The 25,325-nt window shown below is 38.6% G+C and overlaps 1 protein-coding gene across 7 annotated transcripts in view; it reads right to left on the minus strand.

Moving 5' to 3' along the window:
- INO80D (INO80 complex subunit D) overlaps positions 1-25,325 on the minus strand; it is a 67,668-nt gene that overhangs the window by 24,024 nt on the left and 18,319 nt on the right. For 4 of the 7 annotated variants that reach the window (XM_041737278.1, XM_041737276.1, XM_041737279.1 and 1 more), the window contains 5 exons: positions 25,233-25,325; positions 24,880-25,126; positions 19,708-20,459; positions 12,559-12,667; positions 3,004-3,228 (listed from right to left, as the gene is read on the minus strand). In XM_041737278.1, coding sequence (XP_041593212.1) covers positions 3,004-3,228; positions 12,559-12,667; positions 19,708-20,459; positions 24,880-25,097 — 1,304 coding nt within the window. In that variant the 5' untranslated portion in view covers positions 25,098-25,126; positions 25,233-25,325. The remainder of the gene's footprint in view (positions 1-3,003; positions 3,229-12,558; positions 12,668-19,707; positions 20,460-24,879; positions 25,127-25,232) is intronic. The other 3 variants (XM_041737281.1, XM_041737282.1, XM_041737280.1) reach the window with 1 other exon arrangement.

Genomic DNA, 25,325 nt, shown 5'->3' on the forward strand with positions numbered 1-25,325 from the left:
GCATGGAGCCTGCTTCTCCCTCTGCCTATGTCTCTGCCTCTCTCTCTTTCTCTCACTGTGACTATCCTAAATAAATAAAAATTTAAAAAAAATTTAAAAAAATAAAAAAAAAGAAAAAAGAAAAAAAGCAGGAGTGTGTGGTAGGGGATTGATTCTGCCGGTTAAAAATCATAGATAAATACAGTTTTCTACACAAATACCAAATTGTCTCAAACTCAAAAGAGTACAGTCCCTTACTTACACCTTTGACAAGGTCATAATAATATACTAGATTCAATGTACACAATCAATGCTCTACATACAGATTGCTTCAAGCTGGACAAAACGAAGTCTCAACTGAAATTGTACACTTGAAAGCCTTAACTAACATAAATGTTAGGTATCATTATTTTAAAACCTATGTCAAATCAGTGAATTCTTTCAAATAGAGAACAAGTGTCTCTTCACTTATTTAATTCTATCCATTTATTCATCAATGCTAGAGATTAAAAAAAAAGTACATTGCTCCTGCCCTCACAAAAATGACTGTCTAGCTTGGGGCGCCTGGGTGGCTCTGTTGGTTGAGCATCTGTCTTCAGCTCGGATCATGATCTCAGGATCCTGGGATCCAGCCTGGCGTGGGGCTCCCTGCTCAGCGGGGAGTCTTTCTCTCTCTGCTGGCCGCCCCCCATTCCCCGCTGCTTGTATTCTCTCTCTCAAATAAATAAAATCTTTAAAAAAAAAAAAGATGACTGTCTAGCCTGACAGAAATATTAATATACAATTCTACAATGAAGCAGAGTACAGAGCACAACAGGCACATATAAGAGGGTATCCTAACATAGGGGAACCTGGGAATGTTTCTCTGAGAAAATAAATCTCTCAGTAAATAAGCTAATACTTAAAAGATGTTCTAGAATAGACACTACCTTCTCCCCTACACAGGAGTGGGGGCTCCTAGAGTGAGGGAATATACTGCAGGCAGCAATCATTATGTAGGCATATTAGATCACATACAAAGTTTCAAACAACTCTGAATATGCCAAGCAACAGAAAATTCTTAAGGGCATAGTAGTTTTTAATATATGCATTTGAAAAACAGGTTATTCTTTTTATGACAAATATAATGAACACCGAAATACGGAAAAGCAAACTGAAATTTCAAAAATATCTGCTAAAAAATATGATCAGTGGCTATAAAACAAAGGTTATCTTTTTTTAGTTTTGTTTTAAACCCTTTCACTCTGATTCGTGATCACTATACAAAAATTAGAACAAACAGACTACTTATTTTTTTTTTTTTACTTTATCAATAATACCACCCTTTAGAGATAGCCACTGCTAATATTTTGGTATATAAGCTCCTAAAAATGTGTGTGTGTATGTGTGTGTATACCTGAAGGCTGTTATGTGAAAAAAAAAAAAGTGTGAAACAATAAACTCCATAAAGAACTATGCCTTCTAAATTGTAAAATTATTTCTTTAATTAAATATGAATATATTTTGGAATATTTCAATCCAATTAAGCTAGTATTTTTAAAAGGTACATAACCTAAATAAGTAATTATTTAGTCTTCACCACCTAATTTCCAAAATGGTAATAACACCATAATTTCTTCACTGAAAAATCAAATAACTCTAAATATCCGATATATGGAATTTTAGTCAAGGAAATAGTACACACACATTAAAAATCATGTTTTCATAATAATTTCTAAGAACATAGGGGGATAGCTATAATATATTTTTAAGGGAAAAAAACTGGACACAGCTGTTAAAGTATACAGACCCAGTTTTACTTAAATACATACATAAAACAGAAACAGTCCAAGGACTGACGTCATATTATAAAGCCATTAAAAGCCATGTTTTAAAGAATTATTACAATGAGAAAAACGTCATATTCCAATATTAAATGGAAAAAAGGAGAAAATATATTATGCACATGGCTTGACCTCAATTTTGCGCTTTAATACATAAGCATGGCTCACTGGGGATTCCTTACACACGCATACATACACGAAGAAAAAAAGACTAGAAGGAAACAATCAAAATGCTCATAGTACTCATTCTCGGTTTTGTGCAGTGATATCGTGGAAATGTCTCCCTTCTTTATGTTCTATTTTTTCAAATTTATAACAAGCAAATACCTGGATTACAAACAGAAAAGATCCCCCCCCCCAAAAGAAATGCAATGTAGTATTCTGAAGACAGAAAATACACTAGAAAGAAAACTTTAAAATAATTTAAGAAATCTAAAATACTACATCTGTAGTAAAACAAAACAAAAACCCCAACAACTATAATATTACTTCTAATACATGAAATTTTTAAGCATTGTTATCTTTTTAAAGACAGGTAACATTCCCAAATACGTTACTGAATAAATTCTAGTCAAACTCTGGCAAAATAACAGCCAGGCTTTTACTGACAGCTTGTGGCGCTGTTCTTCTGCACATGTGTAGAACTTTATCTGAGCCACAAACCCAAAATGCCAACGCCTGATTATTTCAGGCTTAAACGCCCACTGCCCACTGTGTCTCAACGATGCCCTCGAAACACACAGAAAACGCAGGCGCCTGGGTGGCTCCGCGACTCACTGCTTGAGTGTCTGCCTCTGGCCCAGGGCTTGATCCCAGGGTCTTGGATCGAGTCCCGCGTCGGGCTCCCTGCGTGGAGCCTGCTTCTCCCACTATCTGTCTGTGCCTCTCTCTCTCTCTCTCTCATGAATAATTTTTTTTTAAAGATTTTATTTATTCATGAGAGACACACAGAGACGCACACAGAGAGAGGCAGAGACACAGGCAGAGGGAGAAGCAGGCTCTATGCAGGGAGCCCGACGCGAAACTCGATCCCAGGTCTCCAGGATCACGCCCTGGGCTGAAGGCGGCGCTAAACCGCGGAGCCACCTGGGCTGCCCAGTAAATTTTTAAAAAATCTTAAACAAAACGAAACAAAACAAAACAACACAAACCCACAAATACAGAGAGCCGAGGCGAGGTGCCGAGAGGCGGCTGCGCTCACCTGGTGCGGCGGCACGCCGCTCTGCGCAGGTCCTGCATCAGCTGCCCAGTGCTCTCGGGCTCCCGGCTGGCCGCCTGCAGCAGGGCTTTCCTAAACGTGTGCCGGCATTTCTTTTGACGCGATTCTGCCCGTTCCAGGCGGCAGAGGTGCTTATATTTCTGCTGAAAGTAAGTGCAAAGTTGGGTCACCCTGGAGCTCCTACTCTCCGTATCATCGTCATCTGACCTGGAAAGCGCAGGGAGAGAAGTGAGAAACCGATTAAAAGTTAGGCTGAGTGGGGGGGCGGGTGAGGAAGCTGGTCAGGTGCAAAGGGGTTAAAATCTGTGGCAGGTGACCACCAATGTCACCAAGGAGGGGCTTTCCAGAGCTGAAGGCAAGTACGGTATGTCAACAATAAATAAGGCAGCAGAGACCACCCAATGCCTTCAGATGCTTCCCTTGCTCCACATGTCACAGTTAAAATACTTCATACATCAGGCTCTTCTGAATTTTAAGAGACTAGGGGGTTCTCAGGAAGAAAATCATTCCTTTACCTTTGCTGACTACAAAGTCTGAGTAAATGACAGGGCGGGGATGAGGAAACACTCAGCATCATTTCATTAAAGAGAGGTCGTACCAGAAATAGAGCACTGAATTCCACCAGTGTCTTATCAAAGAGCTGCCCTTTCAGATGTACTGGCTTTAACTACCCTTTTCTTGCCAAGCACTTACAGAATGTGGGTTGTAATCATTCTAGAGTATTTATTATTATTATTATTGTTTTTATTTTTAACACAGGAGATACCTTAAACACCGCATACGCCAGGGATTACACAGAGGTGGCTGTGCATCATGCTACTGTGACCAACTGGCGGACCGCACTAGAGTGCTACCTTGAAAAGATGCTGAGACCACGTCTAGACTCCACGAGAGAGTCAATGGTTAGTCACCATGTCTGCCCCCAGTGAGATTACAAAGGTCACTTTTTTATGGAATAAATGTAATCTCACTTTTTACTGTTAAGGATAATATACACTAGACTTGAAAACTGGTGTTATTTTACCTTCTTTAAATGGCACACACGTGATACTACCAACCATATACTACCAATCTTCTGTAAATCATTGCTTGGTTTCTCTCAACTTTGTTAAGTGGTTTCATTCTCTTTTCCTTCAGAATAGCCCATATAGGTTACTTCGCAAACTTCTGGTCTAAAAAATAAGTCCTAAGAAGTATTTCTCTTCAGTAGAGTGACTACTACAAATATACCAACTGAAGGCTCTTACTTCAATCTTTTCATTTATTTAGCATTCAACATTTGCTGTATGTCTACTATGTTGAGTACTATAAAGGAGAAAAAAATTTAAGTGGCTTACAATGCAGTTTAGACAAGATAAACACATTGCCAAAGTTAAACAATTCAAAAGATTGAATCAGTAACTAAAACCGTGGAGCAGGCTGCCTGAGGATTCAAGTATCTGACCTTCCATTAGAAAAATCTAGGAGCTGTTCACACTTTGAGATCTACTGAACCAGAATTTCCATGGAATGGGACCCAGGAATCTTTATTTTGAATTGTTCCCCGAAGTCCCATAGCAGGTTTTCATTTGGGAATTCTAGTCGAGCCAGGAGGTACTATAAATAACCTTTGATGTGAGGCAGAGAACAATAAGTGACAGAGAGAGGTACAGATATGGCTAAAGTGCTACTGAAGTTCACTAGCAAGACTGCAGGATGAGGGGCTTTGTAGAGGAGATGCCAACAGAACTGAACTGTCGGGACCCCTGGGTGGCTCAGTGGTTGAGCGTGTCTGCCTTTGGCCCAGGGCATTACCCCGGGGTCCTGGGATCGAGTCCTGTATCAGGCTCCCCAAAGGGAGCCTGCTTGCCTGCTTCTCCCTCTGCCTATGTCTCTGCCTCTCTCTCTTTGTGTCTCTCATGAATAAATAAAATCTTAAAAAAAAGAGAAAAGAACTGAATCATCAAGAGGGTGTAGAATTTGAAGAGAAGAAAAAGGATATCTTACAAGGATAAAGGAATACAAGGCTGGCTTCAGAGACGGACAGGTAACACAAGTACTAAGTAGCTCGCTTTGGCTAAGATGTGGCTGGTGCACGTAAGTGAATGACGGCGGGTAAGGAGAACTTTCTAAACCTAAACACCAGATGAAAGAGTTTAATCTTTATTCTACCGGTGGTGGAGAACTTCAGTTTGAAAACAATAGATAACACTAATAGAGCCATGCGTGAGAAAGATTACGCCGTCATCAGGTAGAAATGAGAAAGAGGAAAAAAAAAAAAGAAATGAGGAAGAGACATTTACAAGAGGGCACGGAGGAAATCATAAAACTCCAGGTGACATGTAACAAGAACCCACACCAGTGTGGCAGCAGCAGGACTGCAGAAGACGGAAGGCATCCTGAATGTATAAAAGGCAAGTCTTGTCAACTGGGAGAGGAAGATGCAAGGGACACGACTCACATGGCCGTTTCCATGAGTGGAAGATCATGGAACAGGAGCAAGGGCAGATCTGGGGCAGGAAATAAATTCCATCTCAGACATAAAGGATTTAAAGTACAGCTGAGGCCTCGAAGGCAGAGTGGGAAAAACCGTTGGAAATGATAAACAGGAGCACAGTGCAGGAAGGACTACAGATTTCACCGCCAACACCGAGCAACTGAAGGGCAAGGGAGTGACTAAGGAAAAGGCCCCAGAGATAATAGAAAGAACAAGACCTATGAGGGCCATTATCATAAAAGAATGAACTCAATTTGGTGACTGCATATGAAGGATAAGAAAGTCAATAATGACTCAATGACTTTGAACTTGCATAACTAGGGGAATGGAAGGGTTATTAATAGAAAGAAAGAGAGGAGAAACAGCTAGTCTTAAAGGGAAAGTAAAGTTCAGGTAAGAGTCACTTGCCAAAGCAATTGTTTGAAAACACTCTGTAATGGTGGGGAGGACAGAACAGGTCAGCAGTTCTCAAGTTGACAATAAATGGACAGATGCACCTGGATGTTGCGGCATGTTCCGTCATTATCATACAAGTTTCCAAAGTGTATTCAGAAGTTCCGTGCTGATCTAGTTTGCAGACCTGCACAGGTCTATGGGACCTGTGGTCCCTAAACAGACAATCTCAACATGCCTCCCACTTCTAACATGCCGTAACATCTATATTTCACACCTGGTTGTGGAGGAAGAGTAGCAGACGGGGCAGAGAAAAGCCAGTGGCCATCATTTACCAGCAGTGACAGGCCTGCCACCTACTGCATTCTCACTATGCTGCTTTCCTCACCTGTGAAATCATGAGAGCTGGTTCGCCTATCTCCCAAGGTTGTGAAGAGAACAAAAAGAAATGACCTATCTGAAATGACAATATAAGTACAGGTAGTATTATTAGATACCAAAATCTATATCCATTAACTAAAATTAAATCAGTTATGAAATACACACACAAAACTCCTGGCCTAAACGGTTCTATCATGAGCTCTATTCAAGAATAGTCAAAGAAAAAATGATTCCAATCATACACAAAATATTCCGGGTATCAGAAAAGAAAGGAAGATTCTTTTTTTTAAAAAAAGGATTGCGGGATCCCTGGGTGGCGCAGCGGTTTAGCGCCTGCCTTTGGCCCAGGGCGCGATCCTGGAGACCCAGGATCGAGTCCCACATCGGGCTCCCGGTGCATGGAGCCTGCTTCTCCCTCTGCCTGTGTCTCTGCCTCTCTCTCTCTCTCACTGTGTGACTATCATTAAAAAAAAAAAAAAAAAAAACTTATTAATAAGGACAATATGACAAAAGGAAAATCTTTTTTAAGATTTTATTTATTGAGAGTATAATAGTGGGGACGGTTAGGAGAGAGGGAGAAGCAGACCCCCCAATGAACAGGGAAGTCCGATGTGGGGCTCGATCCAGGATCATGACCTGAGCCAAAGACAGATGGCTGAGCCACCCAGCTGCCCTGTAGGAAAATCTTAATAATCTTAGAGTCAGGCAGCCCAGGTGGCTCAGCAGTTTAGCGCGGTCTTCAGCCCAGGGTGTGATCCTGGAGACCCGGGATCGAGTCCCGCGTTGGGCTCTCTGCATGGAACCTGCTTCTCCCTCTGCCTCTCTCTCTCATTCTCTCTGTGTGTGTCTCTCATGAATAAATAAATAAAATAAAAAAAAATTATGATCTTAGAGTCAAAAATCATTAGTAAGTTGAATCTAGCAGAATATATATATAAAAAAGAAATAGCCAATCTGGGTTAACTAATGTAGAACACAACTATTTTTCAATCCAATCTTACTAGACCTCTCTTCTGCAAAAAACCTATTCTTCTTTTCCTTTTATCTTCGGAACTTCAACATCACTGAAATACTGGACACAAGTTTGTTCTCTAGATGATACCTAACAATTATATTTCAGACACAAGATATTGATTTGGGGTGCTCACCCACATCCAACTAACTCAGGAATGCTGGAATTAGGACAGAGTACTAGAAAGGAGAGAGGTGCACAGAGAAGTACTCTGAGGACAATGTACAGAATGTTCCTCTCTCAGTTCTTCACTTGAGTACTGATCAGTGCAAGAGTGTATATGAATATCTGAGGCCAGGAAAGAGCTATCTGAAAAGAGGAGGCTGCACCAGTCCCAGTGACTCACACAGGGCAGACTTAGTTTGAGATCCTACCATCTAGAGGGGGAAAACCCCACAAAAGTGCAGGGCACAGGGTAGACCACCCAGGAGGAGACTGCCTCAGTAGTGGGGGGTATAATCAGCCCTCAATTAAAGGCTGCTGTGGCTCCATATCACAAAATTTAAAAAGCAAGCCTTGAAAACTATTTCTAAGTAAGTTAACTATGTCCCTAAACAACGCTCTTAAAGGAAGACAAAAATACCAGAATCAAATAAGTAAAATTAACGATGCCTGGCATCTAGTTAGAAATTATCAGACATTCAAAGAAACAGGGAACTAGAACCCACAAGGAGGAGAAAAATTAATCAACAGAAACAGATCCAGAAATGATATAGATGACAGAATTAGTAAGCCGAGAATCAAAGAACAGTTATTAGGGGCACCTGGGTGGCTCAGTGGTTGAGCATCTGCCTTTGGCTCAGGTTGGGATCCTGGTCTCGGGATTGAATGCTGCATCGGGCTCCCCGCAGAGTACCTGCTTCTCCCTCTGCCTATGTCTCTGCCTCTCTCTCTCTCTGTGTCTCTCATGGATGAATAAAATCTTTGAAAAAAACCCCAAAAAACAGTTATTCTAACCATATCTCACACGTTTGAGAATGTAGAATCATCATGACCAGGTCAAGGAGAGACATGGACAATATTAAGAAGACCCAAAAGAGACTTCTAGGGATGAAAAATACAATGTCTAATATGAAAAATATATTGAATGGGATTGATGGCTGGTTAGGTGCAATAAAAGATCAAGGAGACTGAAGACAGTAATAGAAATTTTCCAAAATGAAACACAGAAAGGAAAAAACACACTGGGAAAAAAGTAATTATCAATAAGCTGTGTGATCATTTCAAGCAGCCTAAAATATGTATAACTAAGTCTCTCAAATTGAAGGGGGAAGAAAAATAATTGAAGAGTAGGGCAAAATTTTTCTAAATTTCATGAAAATTATAAACCTAGAGATCCAAAAAAGTCAATGAATCACAAGGACAAGAAACATAAAGAAAATGAACTATACAAATGGTTTAAAACTATTAATATAAAGAGAAAAATCTTAAGAGAGAGAAAAAAAAGATACATAACATTCCTTGGACCAAAGATGTGAAGGATAGCTAACTTCTCATCGGAAATAATGCAGGACATGTAAGCAGCACCCTTAAATACTGAAAGAAAAACTGTCAACCTAGGATTTTATGCCAGCAAAAAATATCTTTCAAACATGGATGGACCTAGAGGGCATAAGGGAAATAAGTCAGAGAAGACAAATACCATATGATTTCACTAACATGTGGAATCTAAAAAAACAAATCAAAGCAGAAATATACCTATAAATATAGAGGACAAACTGGTGCTTGCCAGAGGGCAGGGGATAGGGACATAGGCAAAATGGGGTGAAGGGGAGAGGGAGGTGCAGACTCCCAGTTATGCAGTAAGTTATGGGAATAAAAAGTACAGCACAGGGGATACAGTCAATAGTATTAGGGTTGTATTCTGACAGATGGGAGCTACACTTGCGGTGAACAGAGCAAACGGACAGGCTTGTCAAATCACTCTGTTATATACCTGGAATTAATGTAACACTGTGTCAGTTGTACTTCAATTAAATAAAAAAGGCATAGGGATGCCTGGTGGCTCAGTCAGTTAAGTGTCCGACTCTTGATTTTGGCTCCGGTCATAAACAGGGTTGTGAGATCAAGTCCCACGTCAGGCTCCAAACTGGGCTCCCTCTCCCTCTGCCCTCCCATCCCCCACTAAAAAGGCATAGTCCATTATACCTCAGTGAAAATTTTAAAAATGAAGACAAAATCAAGTCTTCCAGACATAAAACTGAAAGAATTCATTACCAGAAGAGCAGCACTACAAGAAACGTTCAAGTAAACCATTCACACAGAAAGAAAATGACATCAGATGGAAATAGGGAACTATTCAAAGAAAAAATCCCTAGAAATTGTAAATATTTCTCTTTTCAATCCCCTTAAAAGATAAGTAACTGCTTAAACACAACAGCATTATATTACGGGGGTTATAACAAATGTTGGGGGACATGTATAGCACCACGTGACAGAAAACAAGGAAGACCTCAGGTTTACCTAATTTAAGCTATCACCTACCTGAGAAAGAGAAACAAATTCAAACAAAGGAAAGAATAGAAGAACATAATAGAAAGAAATAACAAAGAACAGAAAGCAATGAAATGAAGCTAAAAGAAAAATCAATGAAACCAAAAGATGGTTCTTTAAAAAGACCAATAAATATAGAAAATGCACAAATAAACATACATGTACATACCAAGGGTTACAATGCAAGATCAACAGGCTTTTCAATAGTGTTGGTTAAACAGAAGATCCACGCAGAAAAAAATGATCCTTAGCACTGCACCTCACATTATATACCAATTATACAAGAATAAATTCTGCGAAGATTATCAGTAAAACAAAGTTTCTAGAAGATAGTATTAGGGAAGAGCTTCATGACTGTGGGGTAAGCAATGATTTCTTAAAGGGCCACAAATACATTATCCATAAAGAAGACCAATAAATGGTACTCATTAAAATTAAGAACTAGGGGCGCCTGGATGACTCAGCTGTTTAAGCATCCAACTCTGGGTCTCTCAGCTCAGGTCATGGATTTCATGGGTCATGGGACAGAGTCCTACATTGGACTCCACGCTCAGCATGCAGTCTTGAAGATTCTCTCCCTCTATCCCTGCTTCCACTCACGCTCTGCCTGTCTCTCTAAAAATAAATCTTTAAAAAAAAATTAAGAACCATTTTCTATCAAAGACACAATCAAGAATATGAAAAGGTAAGCAGTTACTAGGAATAATTACAGTTAATAATGAATTTAAGATACCAACTTTTTCCGTTATTGAGATATAAGAGCCTGAAAGATCTCCTTCAGCACATGCATCTACAGTTAAACTAACCAAAAATCTTTCCCAAAACAAGGCCAGGGGTGCCTGGTTGGCTCAGTCAGTAGAACATTTGGCTCCTGATCTCTGGATTGTGAATTCAAGCCCCTTGCTGGGCATAAAGCTTACTTTAAAAAAAAAAAAAAAAAAAAAGCCAAACTTTCTCCCTAAGATTTCTTCAAGTATAATCCTGATTTAGCAAGAAAACTCACAAAAAGGAGGTTTGGGGGGTAAGCAGGTGGGTGGCAGAGAATGGTAATCAGACCACTACCAGTTTCTTCCAAAAATTCAATGAACTCAGAGGAATTTAAATGGTAAAACATTTTGAGAAATTTTAAATGCCAAAAACTTCTTGAAGATATTATGGACAGGCAAGGTAGGGCCAATTTTCTACAGCTTTCCATTTTCTACTGCACTAAGCACAAGGTAAAATAAATGACAAGTAGCTGCAACAAGAAACTGGAATAAGGTTATTCTATGGGTGGTTTCAATGCAGGACAAACATTCCCATGAGAGGGGCACAGTGGTAGACACAGACAAGAAAAGGATAGGGAACTATGTCAATCAAGTTTCACTCCAGGGAACCAATATGAAGCACCCCATGCCTCGCACAACACGAGTTCTATAGGAATATCCTGAATCTGGGAAGGAAGGAAGGAAGGAAGGAAGGAAGGAAGGAAGGAAGGAAGGAAGGAAGGAGACTAAAGTGACAGCTGGACAAGGATAGCTATGTGAAAAGAAGACAAATATGAAGGAAAAGAAGAACGAGGAAACGAGTATCATGGTAAGGCAAAGAGCAAGCCAGTTAGCAGAAGCAACCAAGGAAGTAAAATGCCGCAGGGATGAAGAAAAATACGATGGTCACAAGTCTAAAACAACAAAAGAAATATCCTGAAAAGTCTGCAAGAATAGAGGACAGAAACAGTAATAAGAGCAAATATATCCCATCCAGATGTTCGGGTCATCCTGAGAATTCCAACAGGAATCTGTACTACCATTTATCATTCATCTCCCGGGTACCAGCTATTGTGCTAAGCATTTACTCATGCTACCTCATTGACAGCAATTCGTAAAATTAACTCAAAATATCCCCTATCAAGTTAAGCTGACATGAGCATTCCCCTGAGGAAGCATGACTAGTGGTATCTATAATGGTGAAAGTGCAACTGTACTTTATCTGAAAAAAATATGCTAATGGTAAGGAAGCAGTCTTGAATGATACATAAAATAGGGCAGATAGAGAACTGGTCTCCCCTCTATCTCGCCAAAGATCCATTCAAATGACAATACTTAAAAATAACAACAACAACATTAGTGGAGTCTGAAACTCATCTTTTGGCTCCACAGACAGGGATCTATCTTGGGATGGCCCCACTGAACTAAGTGGATCCCTAAGTCAGTGGCCTGAAACAGAAAGCTTTCTATCACGGAAGGGGCTGTGCATTCGTCACTCTACAGCCTTCTGATAAGGCAGATACCAAGAACCTCTAATGAAATTATCTCAAAAAAACATTTTAGCACATGTTAAATGCCTAAAAAGAACGGATCAATCTTGTAGAAGACAGTGGTGAAGTAAAATGTTCCCAGCTACTCTATATAGGGATAGGGCCTAAGAATATCCACAAGTCAGGCAGCGGGACTCCAAGTAGCCCTGGGACCACAGGCCAGTTCCTCCACTTGGCTGGGCCTTGGTGTCCTCTTCTGTAAAATGAGATAGACTAAGTAATCTCTAAGGTCCCTTTTCAATTCTAAGTTCTATTATAGTTGGTTCCTTCAGTAATAAATGGGAAAGGTATAGAAGCAAATTTACCAAGAAAACTGAAGAGTAGCTTCCCTCAAACAATATAGTACGATTCTTCCCAAGAGGAATTTATCTTACCTCCATTACAATCAAATGAGATCCAATGCGATAAAAGAACATTAGCATATAGAGCGAAAAATCAGGCCACTGCAGGGGTAATTTAAGAATAAAAACAAAGAGGAAGACTTACGTGTGTCTTTCATATCTGAGGGTTTCTCGGATGGACCACGCCACCTGGTATGGCGAGGCCTGCTCTGAGTCCTCCAGTTCCTCTCCGCTCTCTTCCGACCAGTCCAACCCTGGGACATAGGAGAGGATATTGCAAGTTAGAAAATATATATATATATTTTTATTTAAAATTTAGGAAAAAAAGATATCCAAATCCATAGCACATACTATCACAGTGTGAATAAATGCCTCCTGAGTAGGTTCATCCCTATTATGACAAAAATATTAATAATGAGCCTCTGATATATACTCAGGTTTAAAATACTGGCATTAGAGCAAAAAAGCTATATTCCAAGGATGAACTCCTGTTAGATACTTCAGAGTAGAAACATAAGCAGAGTTCAAGTCCCTTCTCCCCACAAAAAGGTAGAATTTCTTAGGTATCAAAATATCATACATTAAACCTGTCAGAAAAAAATAAAACATATTCAAGATCGTGGGCAGAGGAGGCTAATGTATGTTTAGATATAAAAGAAGACAAAAGCAGGATGCCTGGGTGACTCAGCGGTTGAGGGTTTGCCTTTGGCTCAGGGCTTGATCCCAGGGTCCTAGGATCGAGTCCTCCATCAGGCTCCCTACAGGGAGCCGGCTTCTCCCTCTGACTACCTCTCTCTCTCTCTCTCTCTCATTAATAAATAAATAAAATCTTTAAAAAAAAAAAAGGTCAAAAGGTACTTGTGGATTCACTCCATACTTCCACAAAGAAGGGCCCTAGAATAAGTTGTCAAAGGCTGACACTTCATGCCCTTTCTCAACACCTCCGGGGAAAAGGACTCCATCCATCAGGCAGGACCATGCCCTGGCTCTTGCCCTTTGCAGGAAGAGTGATGGTAAGACGACAATATTCTATTTCTAAGGTGGCTTGGTGTTTCTTTTAATTCGTTTCAACGAGAGCTGCCACATTTCCTGGCCTTTTGAAAAACAAGTTTAGAGGGAAAAATAGAAAACCAGAGTGTGAACAATGCTAACTTATTTTGTCAAATGCTACTATTTTTAATGACTGGATAATTACTAGCTACTAACATAAAGGTTTTGCCTTTTTAGAAGTTTTGTATCTTGAAAAATACCGATGTTACACAGTCTAACATACATAACTTTAATATACTCATACCACTAGGAGACTTGAATTGGATTCCTTGGTAGCTAGGATTCAGTCTTCCTTCTGGAGACCCTCAAAAATCAAAAGACCATCTTCACTAGGCAGTTATGTTAGAAAGAACCTCACAGGTTGCTTTTATAATTTAAATGAGTTTACATGTGCCAAACAGGGATATTAAGAAAAGGTTAATCGAAATGCAAATTATAAATGCTTAAAATCAAGTAATACATTGCCACTGAAATAAAGAAGCCTCAAATCTAGTTCCAAGGTGACTATCCGAATGTCACCTTAAAAAGTAACTTACTTAAAAAAAAACAAAAAAAACAAAAAAAAACGGTACTTTTTCTCAACTAAAATAGTGATAAAAAAGCATAAAAAAAAAAAACAAGTAACCACAATAGCATTAGCTTCAGGATAGGATATTGAAAGGTGAGGTCTTTCAAACACAAAGTGACACCTAAAAGGACCTTTTAAAAATAGGATATGAGTTATCTTTTATTGTTTTTGTGTAATTAGTAATAATCAATGCTAAGTCATCTATTCCTTCTCTCAAAAAGTCAAAATCTAAGTCGTAAGAACTAAGTTGGAATTGTTTCTCTTGTGAAATTAACTGTCCAATAAAGCAAACCTTTGATCTTGGCTTCATTATCACTAGTTTTAATATAACTAACTGAGATAACCAGCCCAGACAAACCAGCCCAGACAAGACTGTACTTTAAAAGGCGATTACAAGACTGAATTTTTTTCTTTTTTTCTTTTTAATTTAATTTATTTTTAAGACTGAATTTTTCTAAAAGTATTCTTTGCTGACATGAATGCAGACTATACTTGGTCCTAACGGTACATTACAATTTCTGGCTTTTCCAAAGTAACCTTTGTTTTGAAAACCTAGGCCCCCTAATATGCTGGAATTAAAAAAAAAAAAAAAGGCAAGTTTTCATTTTGTTCAAAATGACAGAAAACCATCTCCCAACACAAACAACATACTATTTGTTTCCATAGCTAAAAAAATTACCAACATCCATAAACACACAAAAGTATAAATCAGTATTTAGTAGATGATGTGGGTACATTGTGGAATGAGAGGCAAACATTTGGGAAGAAATAAAGTTAGATGTCTGTCTCAAAACTAAAACCTAATGAATTCCAAATAGAGGACTACAATGTAAATAACCATTTGATATAAATAAAAGGACTAAAAGAAAATATGGGTGAATATATTACATACTTTTGGAGCCCAAACAAGAAACAAAACAAAATAAAACAAAACACCTGATTCAAAAGGAAGAAATTCTAAAAAAGTAGAAAACATAAACAATTTTAACTCCTAAATTCCAAAATCATTATCATAGGTATTTCAAAGATAACAAATGGGAGGAGACTTTGCAAAAAAACATGAACTATGTATAAAAAGATCTCACCAAATCAATAAAGAAAAAAGAAGCCCTTCAATAAAAATGAGTGAAAAAACTCAAAACATAAAATAAACAAGAAATACAAATGTCCAGCGTTTAGAGACGTCTTTAGCTTTTTTCACTATGTTGGTGTTGGCACTAATGGTAAAAAGGAAAGAAAGAAAGAAAACAACAGGGATCCCTGGGTGGCGCAGCGGTTTGGCGCCTGCCTTTGGCCCAGGGCCCGATCCTGGAGACCCGGGATCGAATCCCACGTCGGGCTCCCGGTGCATGGAGCCTGCTTCTCCCTCTGCCTGTGTCTCTGCCTCTCTCTCTCTGTGACTATCATAAATAAATAAAAATTAAAAAAAAAAAAAAGAAAACAACAAAAAACCCATGGTAGGTAAACCTGCTGGCACCTCGGCACGAATTAGCACCAGGTAGGTAAACCTGAGTGGCACTCAGCACAGTGGCACCAACCATACTAGCAGTCATTCTATGTTTCACACCATGACTTGTGGTTAATTTTTTTTTTAAATAAACAGTTTTAAGAATATCCTTGACAAAGCACTATATATCAAAGACTGTTTATTAAATTTTAGTTCTTGAGACGCCTGGGTGGCTCAACAGTTGAGCGTCTGCCTTTGGCCCAGGGCGTGATCCTTGAGTCCTAGGATGGAGTCCCATATCGGGCTCCCTGCATGGAGCCGCTTCGCTCTCTCTGTCTCTCATGAATAAATAAAATCTTAAAAAAAGAAATCTTAGTTCTTAACTACACATCTTTACAGCAGTCTTTGTGATCATATGAAGTCATAAAGCACCTCTGCTGCACAGCAAGTAAGTACAGTGGTTGTCTTGCACCACTGTTCTGTGACCTGAACTAGCGGCTTTCTTTCCATTCAACATCATTTTTATTTGAACCAATGACTGACAAACTATGGTTATTAAGACATAGATATCCGACAGTCATTTTTTCTAAAATGAACAGTGAAACTATAACTTCAAGGGAAACAATGTACAATATTTGTTGCCAACAATGAGATTCAAATTTTCACTTGAAAGTTTGATATTTTCTTTAAACTTGAAGTCATCAGTGAGTCTATGACAACTTTCTAATAGACTTTTCTAATGAGATTGGTGGTAATATTAATGAATGTAACTTTGTTTTGTTTTTAAGTAGGCTCCACAACTAGCATGGAGCCCAACACCAGGCTTGAAGCCATGACCCTGAGATCAAGACCTAAGCTGAGATTAAGAGTTGGATGTTTAAACAACTGAGCCACCCAGGCATCCCATGGATATGATTTTTAAAATTTTGCATAATGAAGTATGTCCACATTTGGAACATAGGTTTCACTAGGTAAACCAATATTTTCCAAATGGACAATATATTATGTTACAAAACCATGCATGGGTTAAAAGATCCATTCAAAATGCAAAGCAGGTCGATGTAAAATCCATTGATGTAGTGTTTGCAAAATTCCTTGATATGGTTTCAGATTTCAAACTGCAAGTAATCTTTAAGAATCTCTCATTTGTCAAATTGTGGTGTAGAATCAAATAAGAATATCCACAATTATTTTTTACAAGCTAGTATTCTTCCCTTTTCCAACTTCCAACAAACTTGTAAGGCCATATTTTCACATACTAATCAAAACCACATACCACGACTACCACGACAGATTGAATACAGAAGCAGATAGGACAAGCTAGCTGTCTTCCAGCAAACCACACATTAAGATTTACAAACAATGTAAAATAATGCTGCTATTCATTTTATTTCCTTTTTTCTTTTGGGAAATCCTACTTCATAAAAAGAATATGTTACTATGTGGGAACTTTATTTTTTTAAAAAGACTTTATTTATTTATTCATTAGAAACAGAGAGAGAGGGGCAACACAGGCAGAGGGAGAAGCAGGATCCATGCAGGGAGCCTGACATGGGACTTGATCCCGGGTCTCCAGGATCACGCCCTGGGCTGAAGGCGGTGCTAAATCGCTGAGCCACCCGGGCTGCCCCCTTTATCTTTGAATGCATTAATATTTTAAAATTTCTCAGTCTTATCTTCAATTCAGTAAATATCAAGAAATGTAACTCACATACAAAGGCTCTATGGTGTCCTCAATAATTTTTTTTATTTATTATTTATTCATTCATGAGAGAACAGAGAGAAAGACAGAGAGAGAGAGAGAGACAGAGACACAGGCAGAGGGAGAAGCAGGCTCCATGTAGGGAGCCTGATGTGGGACTCGATCCCGGGTCTTCAAGATCATGCCCTGGGCTGAAGGTGGCACTAAACTGCTGGGCCACTGGGGCTGCTCTGTCCTCAATAATTTTAAAGTGTAAAGGGATTCTAAAGTCAAAGAATTTGAGAAACACTAATCTAAGGTATGCAAATTAAAGCAAATTTTCTATCAAATTTGCAAAGACACAATAACAACCAATATCCAATACAGTAAAGATGTAGAGAAACTGTAATTCTCATACCCCGCTGGAAGAAGGGTAATGTGACAAAATAGTTCTGAAGGAAAATTTGACAACGTATCAAAAAGCTTTTTAAAAAATGTAAATGCTTGGAATCATCAATTCTGCTTCTAGGAATCTATTTGAAGGAAAAATTAAAGATGTGACAGTAATTATTTTACTATGAGGCTATACGGCTATAATACTTTATAATGATATAAACTGGAAACAACCTAAATTAGAGAATGAATTCAGCTGTGACAAATTATGTTGTGTATGGAAAATTACTACCTTCATAGTATACTACAAAAAATTTTTAAAACAGGTTATAAAACTGTTATGTATAGCAGGAACCTAATTTTATAGATCTGATATATACCAAGGCATTAACAAATGGGTATCAATTAGGTTTGGGTGCTTTAACTTATTATTTTTATCTATACCTTTTCTTTAAGTTTTATTAGTTGTTTTAATTATCAGAAGTCACACATGGTTTAATAACAGGTGAAACAATATAAAACTCTTAACATAAGAAGAGTTACCATTCCCATCTCCGTAAAAACACATCCTGTCCGGTTCTGCCCTCCTCTTGATAGCCAGTGTTAACAGCCGGGTAGTGTATAACCTTTCACACCCAATAGGCAAAAATCTATCTGTCCAGAGACTTGATCAACAGATACATTGATGCCCCTTGTTTATTTACTTTCTTTTTAACAAAAATGGGGTAATACGATACCTCTTGATTTTTTTCTACTTGCTAATATAACATAAATACATCTAGTTAAAAGATACAGATTAAAAAAAAAAAGATACAGATTTCATTCTTTTTAGTAGTTACATAATACTTTATAAGACATGTATCTACCATAATCTACTCAAGGTCTCCTATTGGTTATAAAGGTTATTTGTGGATTTTTATTTTTTTAATTATTATTATTTTTTAATTTTTTATTTATCTATGATAGTCACACACAGAGAGAGAGAGAGAGAGAGGCAGAGACACAGGCAGAGGGAGAAGCAGGCTCCATGCACCGGGAGCCTGACGTGGGATTCGATCCCGGGTCTCCAGGATCGTGCCCTGGGCCAAAGGCAGGCGCCAAACCGCTGCGCCACCCAGGGATCCTATTTGTGGATTTTTAATACTTCAAGCAATGTTGCAATAAACATCCTTGAACATGCATCTTTATATTGATTTTTTTCACTCATAGGAATAGAGTCCCAAAAGTGAGTTTGCTGGCAATGTGTGTGTGTGTGTGTGTGTATACACACACACACACACACACACATTCTTAATTGGTAAATATTGTCACATTACTCACCAGCAATGTATAAGCCTCATTAACACTGGATATAATTTTTGCAAATCTGACAGTAATTCATTGTTATTTTAACTTGCATTTTCTCACCTGCTAAGGGGATTGAGGTTTTCATTGGTCTGCCGACCATTTATATTTCTTCTTCCTCTATTCCCATCCTTTTCCTATTTTTCTACTGCTATCATGTCATGCAAATGATTTTTTCTAAAATTAGAATCACAGCTCACGCCATATTCACGAATACATTCCAAATGAACTAAAGGTTTAAATAACACAAAATAAAACTATCAATAAGAAAGCAACATACCTATAAAAACTTGGGATCAGAAAGATTTTCTTGAGCAAAAAAATTCAGAAGCAATAAAGAAAAGACAGATATTTTACTACATTAAAGTTTTGCCTGTATTTTTTCACTTTTAAATCATGAACAGGTATTGCTTTGGGAACTTTTTTTTACAAGCTTTGTTTTTTTTTTAAACTGTCAGCTCGGTATCAACAATACTATCATTATTCCAAAGTCCTATGATAAGACGTGTTGAAAACTTCATAGACCCAGGTGCTGAGCTCAGAGGCTGCTGCTACCACCACTAACTAGAAGCTGAGACTGGGATCCCAAATTTCCCAACTCCAACTTCTGTATCCCATCCACCAAGGATGATCCTCTCCACTGGCATATCTCCTTCACGATGGCCTACCTAAATGCAGACCCCTTCGCTGGACCACTCGGTCCCAGTTTCTTCCACTGCTGTCACAGACACGGCAGCTCTGAACACAAAGCCTCCCGTGAGAGGGCACGTGTTGTTACGTGCATGTGACCTGGTTAAAGGAGGTAACTCACCTAAATGGGGAAAGAGATCAGTGTCCAACTGATGTTTCTGGGTGCACAGTTTCACCAGTCTCTGCAGGCGACTTATACAGGAGAAGTGTGGAGAGAAGGCTGTGGCTTTCATGAGGACCCGGTCAGTCCTGGGCGGGTCCGCGGCGGGAGCCCTACTGGATGGCAGGAGGGGCAGCGGCCTCTTGTGGGACAACTGCCTTGCTTGTGCTATAGTGTGTGTGGTGGGGGCCACTCCCTGCATTGGTAGGCTGGTGTTCGGAGGTGGAGGTGACTTGCAGACTAACCCCTGTGGTGGCGGTGGCGCTGGAGGTTTTAGAGAAGTGGATAACGGTGACAGGTGGGAGTGCTGCTGCGGGGGCTGCTGCTGTGAAGGCGCAGGAGGGGGACTAAAGTGCTCTTGTCGAACTTTTAAAATCTCGGTCTCTCTCTGGCGCTGCCGATTCTGGGCCAACTTGCTCTGCAACTTCTTTCTCACAGTTGCCCCTTTCTTTAGGTCATCATCTTCCTCGTTGAAAGCAAATGGGTCTTCCAACTCGGTTTCCAGGTAGTGGAGAGGGACCCTAGCCCCAGGTGGAGAGAGGGACATTCCATCCAGTCCATTGGGCATCTTCAAGGCCAGCGGGGGCACCGCAAGGCTAAAGGCCATGGTATCCATCTGGTGCCTGACCTTCACCTCATCTATAGGATCATTCTTTTTCTTCCTCTCTTTTTTCGGGATAAAGCCAAGTACCTGCAAGTGGCTGTTGCAGTACCTTTGAAAAACACACATACACAGGAAAATGTTTATGATGTATAGTAAGAAAAGCAGAATATAAAACTACATACCATAAAATGTGAATCCTACCAAGTATATAAAAATAGCATGACCACGGGAACTCATGGCATGCACAGATTTAATATAAACACTTCCACTACTCTCAAGCCATCTTCAAAGCCTGCAACTTTCCTGAGGCCAATATGTGAGTTGTGTCTGCGCAGAGGTTGCCAGATAGAAGCAAGTCACTCAAATACTGAGTGGCCCTAGATAACCATCAAGCTATTGCTTCTCATTGTGTTCTGCTCTGTCATTTTGTATTCAGAGCATACAAAGTAACTTCAGCAAGTCTAAAGGATCACTTAAAACTCTTATGAAGGGGATATATACATATATACATGTACATATATATATACATATATGCATTCCAATGTCACTCAAGTATTTGTAGATTCACAAAGATCTTATGACATAATCCCTAAGAACGTCAAGTGTCTACAGTATATCTACACACACAGAGAGATTGAGAGAGATAAAGAGAACATGGAAGGAGAAGGTAAAATAATAAAACTAGTTAGTGGGATTATAGATGAAATGAGTTCCACAACTCCCTGGAGAAGTACATGTTTCTACCTGCAGTAGGTACTAAAATAATTCCCTTTATACAGATGAGGAAGCTAGAACTTGATAAAAATGTAACTTGCCCCAAATCCCCCATCTGGAAACTGACAGCTGAGACTCTAAGAAGAATCCTCATGCTGAAGTAGTCTTCAGCCCGCAGGTTACTTTTGTAATGTAAATGGTATTCTAAAAATACTAAAAAGGACAGACTCTACTAATTAATAAGAAAGTAGAATGCGTGTTGTTCCCATAAACCACACTGAAAACCTATGGAGGCTTTCAACCAGTAGAAAAGTTGTGTTTTCCAGACCGGTATTCCTCATGCAGTTCAGAAGATTAACAAGTGTGCCAATAAAGAGTATTCCATGCTTAAATAAATTTGGAAAATGCTGGCTTCAACAGAATTAGACAATGATTTTGTTGTTTGTTTCTGCTGAACAGCTTCTCAAAGCATTTTGTAAGATAATGTACATTATGCTTCAAGGTGGCAGTGTTTCCCAAACTTATTTGGAAATGGTATCTATTTTTATTGTAGTGCACCTGTGATATCTCCACAGTACAGTTTGGGGAAAAAGGCAATAAGGTAAATAATTAATGTCAATCCTCAAACTCATTGGACTGCATCAAACAAATTTTTAAATCACTGTGAATATGGACTCACAAAAATAAATAAATAAATAAAAAATTAAATAAATAAAAAAAAAAAAAAAAGGAATATGGACTCACCAAACAATCAGGAGACATGGTTTTGTTGGTTTGTCTTAGAAATACATCTATCAGAGGCACGCCTCAATTTTAACAAGACTATTAAGGAAAAACTTTCTGGACTGTAAAGAGAATCTACACCGTGTGTGTGCGCATGGTTTGGGCTAGGTCACACATATACCTTAAACCGAATAGATTTATAAAGCTGTGGCCAAGAAGGAAAAAAAGTTTCAGGGATAACTGCGTGATTTTTGTTGTTTTTAAGTCATTTTTAAAGATTTTTAAATTTATTTATTCATGAGAGACAGAGAGAGAGAGAGTCAGAGACACAGGCAGAGGGAGAAGCAGGCTCCATGCAGGGAGCCCGACATGGGACTTGATCTCGGGTCTCCAGGATCAGGCCCTGGGCCGAAGGCGGCGCTAAACCGCTGGGTCACCAGGGCTGCCCTGCCCAGTCATTTTTAAATTAACAAAAAGATTAGTGGAGAGAAATGAGGTGGGATAGTTTTTAAATTTAGGAATGCAATTCTTCTGCTCAGTACAGATGGGCAGCCTGAGCAGGTCACGAACTGAGCCCGCTTGGTGCCACCTCATGTAACAGGGCAGAGGCTGTGGGCATGACAGCCCTCCTTCAGCCTCACCACCAACTCCTGCTCCAGCCACCTGCCCTGCCAGCGCTACCACCACACAGAGTCTGAACTTGTAAAAACACTTCCTTCTTTTAAGAGGGAAAATTTTTTTCATAGCTAGAATTAACAATAGCTTACTCAGTTACGATCAGTGTTTAAAAGAAGTATGCAAATATGAACTGAATGAATGACAATTCAAGGGAGTGACTGCTCACAGGTTCTTTGGAGGGGATGAAAAATGTTGTAAATTAGACCGTAATGATTGTTGTGCAAGCCTGTGAATATACTAAAAAGTACTGAAGTGTACTTCAAATGAGCAGATTGTATAAGATGTGAATTATATCTTAAGCTGTTTCAGAAAAGCATAAAGCATACAGAAAACTTCCTGGCAAATAGGAAAACACTAAAAATATATAAAATATTATATAAAATAACCAACCTAATATACACTTATCTCTGAGAAACCAAAGCTACAGTAATAAGCCATAGTTCCCACTGTACAAGTATATTAGAAAATGAAATTTACTTTTTATTTTCAAACGAATATCAATCTTTTCGACATCATGTCATATAGTGTAGTTGTAACTATCAATACTTATTTACATGTTTAGGGCTTATATGAATTCAACCTGGATTTCTTGAGGTAACATCAGAATATTACCTCTTACTGAAGTCTACTTTAATCTATTTCCAAACAATCTTACAAATAATGAAAATAGTAATATCATTTGCATTGGGTTTGAACCAATTTTGAAAAAATATGCAACTTAGTACTTAAAGTATAGTTTCTCTTGACAAAGCCACACAAAAGTCCTTCCCCTTTTTATCTTGTTCTAAAAAGAGGAAATTACTTTGAATATCAAGGTGAAGACCTATGATTCAGAGAATTAATATTCTGGAGAAATTCAGAGCAACTCTGTTTTACTTCTTGCTCCAGCTATTAAGATAGAACTTGTTTCCGCTAAAATGAAAAAAAAAAAAAAAATCCAGGGTGCAATGTGGTAAACTGAATTTAATACATACTTATGGGTGTGCCTGGCTAGCACAGTTGGAGGAGCCTGTGACCACCGATCTTGGGGTCATGAGTTTGAGCCCTACAATGGGTGGAGATTACTTAAATAAATAAATAAACTTAAAAAGGGGGAGGGGCAAAATTATAGATGCATTTACAATGGACTTTGAAGTAAAAAAAAATGAATCCAAGTTCATGAATTCTTCAAGTTAAAAAAGGCCAGGGGTAAGAAATGGTCATGTTAAGACAGCTAGAACCAGCTGGACAGATATGTTTAGTTTGTCAGGTCCAGTGGTCCCTTTCTCACCTCAGATTAAAATTTTATTCCTTACCTCACTGAACAGCTGCTTCTAACTTTCAGGTATTGTAATGTGAAACTTTAAGTGCTCATTAGAAATTCTAAGAGAGTATTCCCAAATCACCACATGATGCTACACTCATTTAGGTAGGAGCTCTATCAACACAAATTATTTATTTTACCCTAAAAGTGTAAAAGTTGCTCAAAACATGACTTCTTTTCAACCAATTTATGCAGGTGACATCTGCTTACACATAGGAACAAGGATGAAGGTTATGTGTATACATATTTTAAAGATAAAAGTAAAAAGTTCACATTTTCTACCTGAAGGTAACAAGTATTTAAGTTTTGGGAAAATAATTGTGCATCTCTCTCTAATACTCTACAATGATCCACATGGTTTCTGGAGAATTGAAAAAGAAATGAAAAAGAGATTATATATGAAATAGTGTGAATTTTCCTGAGAATATAAAAGATAAATATCATAACATTTTTCTCTAAAAACACCTCTATGTTTCTTAATTCAGCCAAGTAAAAATTCACTATCCTAGTGATAAAGGCTACTCTTACTATGCACGTCCCATTTCTTAATTATGGTAAACATACTCTACATGGAACTCTTAACCAAAAGAAGCAAGATTATAGAACAATGCCAAACACCGCTTAAGTCTGATAGAAAGTAAATCTTCTCAATAATTCAAGTAATCATTCTTATGAATAATTCTTTTTCAATAAGTACATACCCCTTGCTACCTTTCAAGCACAGATTAAAAAATTCCAAAATTATTACCATTAATTACAACACCTAAGTAATTCCTATAATACCTGTTGTTTAAGCAGATTTCTATCATAATCAGGAACTACTTTATAAGACTGCAAACCAAACACAAACAATGATTGATGAAAAAAAATCTCTTAAAGTCTATTAAATAAAATAAAATAAAATAAGTCAAACATACTTTTCAAATAATTCCAAGATTACTATTCCATTTTTTTCAAACTGCCATCTATTGTCTTTAGAAACCTTTCAAGGTTTACTTAGATTACCCCAGAACTCAATGTTTAAATTCACATTTAAAAAAAAAAAAAAAGACAAGAAAACTTCCAAGCCTACAAATGAAATCAAAGATGGATTCCCATGATTAGCTCTTACCTACGATCCTCTGATTTGGGGATGGGGTTGGTGCAGCGTTGGCTGTTATACTTGGCCACATATTCACATTGCTTGAAGGGGGCAGTCTTGTCCTCCAGAACGTGTCTGATACAGAAAGCGTACCCGTTGAGTCGCCGCTGCTTGCACAGTTTGGGGCTATATGAGCACAAGGGCTTATTGTCAACCTCAGAGAAGTGTATATGTTTCCCTTCATACATCACGTGACTCTATTCCTTGTGAACATCAGCTAAAAGACCACCACAAAAAAAAGAAACCCAAATGATAAATCAGAGAGTATAAGGCAGAGGTAAGTTGACAATTTCACTGAGGGACTTCTGGCCCCACAGCCATACCTGATTTTAAATCTTCTGCACCATAGCAATGTTAAGAGAACCCCAAGGATACCACAGTTTGGAATGCTGCAGAATCAAGATGAAGCAGATTGT

Source organism: Vulpes lagopus, chromosome 22 (genome assembly GCF_018345385.1).
Source record: "Vulpes lagopus strain Blue_001 chromosome 22, ASM1834538v1, whole genome shotgun sequence".
Classification (NCBI taxonomy): domain Eukaryota; kingdom Metazoa; phylum Chordata; class Mammalia; order Carnivora; family Canidae; genus Vulpes; species Vulpes lagopus.